This window comes from Mandrillus leucophaeus, unplaced genomic scaffold, assembly GCF_000951045.1.
Source record: "Mandrillus leucophaeus isolate KB7577 unplaced genomic scaffold, Mleu.le_1.0 Scaffold638, whole genome shotgun sequence".
In the NCBI taxonomy this organism is placed as follows: domain Eukaryota; kingdom Metazoa; phylum Chordata; class Mammalia; order Primates; family Cercopithecidae; genus Mandrillus; species Mandrillus leucophaeus.
In genome coordinates this window covers 754,785-759,952 of record NW_012106897.1, presented here as the reverse complement: position 1 = coordinate 759,952, position 5,168 = coordinate 754,785, and the positions used below count along the sequence as shown (strand labels likewise).

At 35.7% G+C, this 5,168-nt stretch overlaps 1 protein-coding gene across 1 annotated transcript in view; it reads right to left on the bottom strand.

The window, feature by feature from the left end:
• Positions 1-5,168, bottom strand: part of MYCBP2 (MYC binding protein 2, E3 ubiquitin protein ligase) — a 271,487-nt gene that overhangs the window by 110,443 nt on the left and 155,876 nt on the right. Inside the window, exon 45 of the mRNA XM_012000660.1 lies at positions 3,180-3,374. Coding sequence (XP_011856050.1) covers positions 3,180-3,374 — 195 coding nt within the window. The remainder of the gene's footprint in view (positions 1-3,179; positions 3,375-5,168) is intronic.

Genomic DNA, 5,168 nt, shown 5'->3' with positions numbered 1-5,168 from the left:
GGTCAGGAGATCGAGACCATCCTGGCTAACACGGTGAAATCCCGTCTCTTCTAAAAATACAAAATATTACCCAGGTGTGGTGGCACACGCCTGTAGTCTCAGCTACTCGGGAGGCTGAGGCGGGAGAATGGCGTGAACCTGGGAGGCGGAGCTTGCAGTGAGCTGAGATTGCGCCACAGAACTCCAGCCTGGGCGATAAAGCGAGACTCCGTCTCAAAAAACAAACAAAAAAAAACAAAAACGCCGCATTCACGCATTCATCACCTGTTCGTATGACCTGATTCTTCCTGAATGCTGGACAAGAATTCAGGACACACTGGGTGCGGGAATCCAAAAAGGGTGTCATGCTGATTCTTCACTGAGCTGTTGAACACTTAGCCATCCACAGACAACAAAGCTAAAATAGCATTAATTGTGACACACCCCTAGACACAAGCCCAAAGGGGCTTGCCTGGGTGCTCCCTATCCTGTAAGGGGTTTGAGTGCAGAAGCCAAGTAAATGAGCCACACCACACCCACGTCAAGTTTCACAAAGGGGTCAAGGGAACTCTCTTGTCTCAAACATATTTGATTTTAAATAACAGACACTATTTTTATACATACTATTTCAATTTAACCTTTCTGTAGGCAACTATATTTACCCTAAGTATTTAACAAATTATCACTAGAGTCTATGTCTGTATGCACCATGAACCTTGAAGTAAATCATTGAATAATTTATACTCTAAGAAAACTGAGACATTATAGAATAACCATTCTGCTTTCTTTTACAAACTGTGCTACTTTAAAAAAGTTACTCTTTTATTTCCTATGTGACTTTCTCTTGTCAATAAGTAAGATTTCCTTAAAATAAACTTTTTTTTTTTTTTTTAATTCACAAGAAGTTTCAAAATAGATGAAATGTCCTATGTACCCTTCACTCAGGTTCCCCCAATGGCTACATTTTATCCAACACTGTCAAACACTGATGGTACTGAACCAAAACCAGGAAATTGACATTAGTACAATATGTGTGTTTAGTTCTAACTCATTTTATCACATGTAGGAAACAAGTCATTTTATAAGTTAAAAAACTGTAACAATAACACTTGTTGCTTTCTAAAGCATTTTGGAACTCATTGAAATATTAGCTGTAAATCAATTTTTATGTTTCAAATAATTAGCTATTGCTGCACAAAGCTTTTAACAATTTCTGAACAGTCTAAAGTACTCCTGAGACTTCATATACTAATAGGCTGAAAGTAAAATAGGTTAATTTTGTTTCCAGCTAATATAATATGATATTAATAAATTAAATATCAGTAGGAGCACAAATCACTTCTTCTAGATAGTATTTAGAGTGATTTTCTATAAAGTTTCTAAATTGGATAAATCTGAAAGGAATTTAGAGTACACTGAGTAAGAGGTTTAAGGGAAGGAAAGATACAAAGCAGGAGAAGCAAATATATGGAGGAGAAAGAAGAGGAAGAAAAGAGGGAAAAAGCAGAAGGAGGGGAAAGTGAAAGAGGAGAGGGAAGGGGAAGAGAGGAAAAAAAAAAGTGGATCCATCATATGGTTAAAAAAAGAACTCTAAGATGAAAAGAAAAAAAGATAAAGTCTGACTATGAATGCAAGATATAAACAACCCAGATATCAAAAGAGATAATAAAAGGTGCAAAGGAGAAAACACAAGAAAGAAAATACAACTAAAGAAATACCAGAAGCATAACAGTAGGAACATGGTATTAGAATGTTGTCACATGAATAAAAAACTTAATCTTGAGGGTTCAAAGACTGGATTTAACAACTCACTACATTAAGAAATTCATCAGTGAATACACAATATACAAGTCCTTCAATATCTTAATGTGTATTGTACTGTGATCAAAATTCCATCCTCGAGTAGTCATTTTTTTCATATCACTATCAGGATAACTTTATTTTTAATTCATTTTTTTCTTATAATTTGTGATGCTTTTTGCATTTTATAGAATAATTCCAAGTAGGCATGAACTCACTTTGTGAAGGGTATGACTTGCCTTAAAAAATTAGAGAAAATATCAGAGTATAGCATATTATGTACGTATGTGTGTATGAATATATAAAGTAAATTATATGTACTTAATATATGCTATTACATAGACACTACTCCATCATATATTTATTTTATATCTTTGGATTATAATAAAAATTCTAACTATGGATCATGGCCAAATATTTGAAAGACACTGCTAAAAGACTGATTTTGATTTAGCATCAGGGTTGAAAGCTTTTCCATACAGTTTTATTTACTAGTCTTAAGTCATTTAAACAATGTGCTCTTATTTTTTACTTAGTCAGGTAAGATGCTACATTGGCATTGTACTTCTTTATGCTATAAATGAATAAGTGCATGAAGTAGTTGAAATAGTTCTACTGAAAATAATATTGCGGCAAAATTAGCTGTCCTATGAGCAAAGAGGATTTTGTGGCTTAATCAACTCTAAGCTTCAAATAACCAATCACTCTATAAGACAACTTTGAAGGAGGAGAGGGCTGGGGACTGCCTATATACAATTTTATTCAATATAAATTTTTCAGAAATAAAAGTTTTAAATGAGATATTCATATTAACAGATTAAATCACAAATAATTATGTATAACATGCTCTGAAACATCATGATTAATTATTATTTCAGGTAAGAGGTATCCTAAAAACTCTATATTCATCAATATGTTATGCAACTATTTCAATTCCTCATTCTTTTACAATCTAAACTCATATATTTCTAAATTATTTAATGAGTGTTATTTTTTAAATGTGGTTTCAATTATACCAAACACAGAATGTACTTGAGTCTTTCAAAGCTATATACAAAATTTAAAAATGTATTCTTTCATGCATTTATTCAATCAATACGTATTGAGGGTCTTCCCTCTATGTGCCTGGCACTCTTTAGATGGATATTTTCTTATCCCTCCTTTGAGTCACCATAACAGGTAGCAAAATGTAAAGAACAAACTCACAAAAAAATACATGTAACTTGGAAACTTGGGGACTACTTAATATAAGCAAGTCATTTAAACAAACTTTCAGCACCACCCATTATATAAAGAGGTTTGTAAAACAAATGGACTCTCAGCACTTGGCATTTCTAAAATGTTATCAGTCACCATAGCCAGTATATGGATGTCTGCTAATTTAATCCAGTTATAATTACCTTCATATTGGGAACATGTACCACATCCCCATACTGGTCTTTTGTTTGAACAGTTATGGTGGTAGGCCAACCACAACGAATATCATCCTTATTCAGGATCAAAGATGTTTTCTGAGGATCAGCATATGAATCTGGCTGAAGCCACCTAATAGCAATGAAAAACAAATAAACAAAACCCCAAACACCGATCAGCATCTTCAACGATTAATATAAAATTAAGCCAAATGAACAAAACTTGTCTCAAACAAAATGCTAAAACATTATCTTCATTTCCAACTCAGTGATAACCTTGAGTGTCTCCCTTGGAAACTGTTAAGGACAAATTCATTTAAAAAATATGCCAAAGCACAGGAGATTTCTGATATTTAAATACAGTATAAAATACTTTTTAAAACCAGGAAACTTGAAATTTTAACTATGGCTAATTTAAAATCACCAAGAACACGATGTAGGTTGTGTATAATTTGAAGTCCTGAGCAGGCTCACTCTCTCTGAAGGAGCTCCGCCTTACTCTGCCATCCGGGAAGCCTGGGAAAAGCAATGACTCTGTAAAAGCAGGGGTAGAAATGTCCCTCTGCTTGCCTGACAGCAGCCAGGTTCAAGGTGTACTGCCCAACTTTTTATCACAGTTTCTCAACTATCTTCCTCATTACCTTGCTTTCCACCTAAAATGCATCAATGTTCTGTAATTTGTGATGTCCATTCCTGAATTCATTCTGTAATCTACACATTCAAGTTGTCCTGTGAGCTGAGTAATAAGTAATTCTACCATGCATTACGTAAAAATATCTGCACAGTATAGTAGTGAGGCTGACTTAAGTGATTGGATATTCCTCTCCAATCACTATTTTGTGATTTTTAAAAACTAAAGAGTAATCTCTGCAATTTTAAAATTAAAACCAGAAAAAAGTTGGGATTTTTATTTTTTATTTTTTTACTAGTAAAATCAGGGAGGCCAAAGTATTTTTGTCCCTTTTCATCCTACAAACAAAAAGCAACAAAAATAATCAATTAACAACTGTAATACATTTAATTTAATTAATTCATTTTTTTTTTGAGACAGGGTCTTGCTCTGTTGCCCAAGTTGGATTGCAGTGGCACAATCACAGCAACCTCTGCCTCCAGGCTTTGAGCCACCCTCCCACCTCAGCCTCCAAGTAGCTGGGACTACAGATGTGTGCCACCATGCTTAATGTTTTTATTTTTTGCAGAGCCAGGGTTTCACCATGGATTGCACTGGCATAATCACAGCAACCTCTGCCTCCAGGGTTTGAGCAATCCTTCCACCTCAGCCTCCAAGTAGCTGGGACTACAGGAGTGTGCCACCATGCCTGGCTAATTTTTGTATTTTTTGTAGAGACAGGGTTTCGCCATGTTGGCCAGACTGGTCTCCAACTCCTTTGCTCTAGCAATCCACTTGCCTCAGCCTACTAAAGTATTGGGATTACAGGCATGAGCCATCACACCCAGTCTTATCATATACTATCATAACTATTCCAACCTGGGCAACATGGTGAAACTCTGTTTCTACAGAAAATACAAAAAAGAAAAATAGCCAGGTGTGGTGGCATAGCTGTAATCCCAGCTACTTGGGAGGCTGAGGCACAAGAATCACTTGAGTCCAGGAAGTGAAGGTTGCAGTGAGCTGAGATCATGCCACTGCATTCCAACCTGGGCAACAGAGTGAGACCCTCTCTCTCAAAAGCAAACAAACAAACAAACAAAAAAACTACCAAACAAAAACATTAACTGTCATTTTATATTTCAGTAAGTTAAACATACATAAACCAGACTTTTTAATTTTTTTTTTTTTTTTTTGACAGAGTCTCGCTTTGTCACCCACGCTGGAGTTCTGTGGCGCGATCTCGGCTCACTGCAAGCTCCGCCTCTTGGGTTCACGCCATTCTCCTGCCTCAGACTCCTGAGTAGCTGGGACTACAGGCGTCCACCACCACGCCCGGCTAATGGTTTTTTTTTTTTGTATTTTTA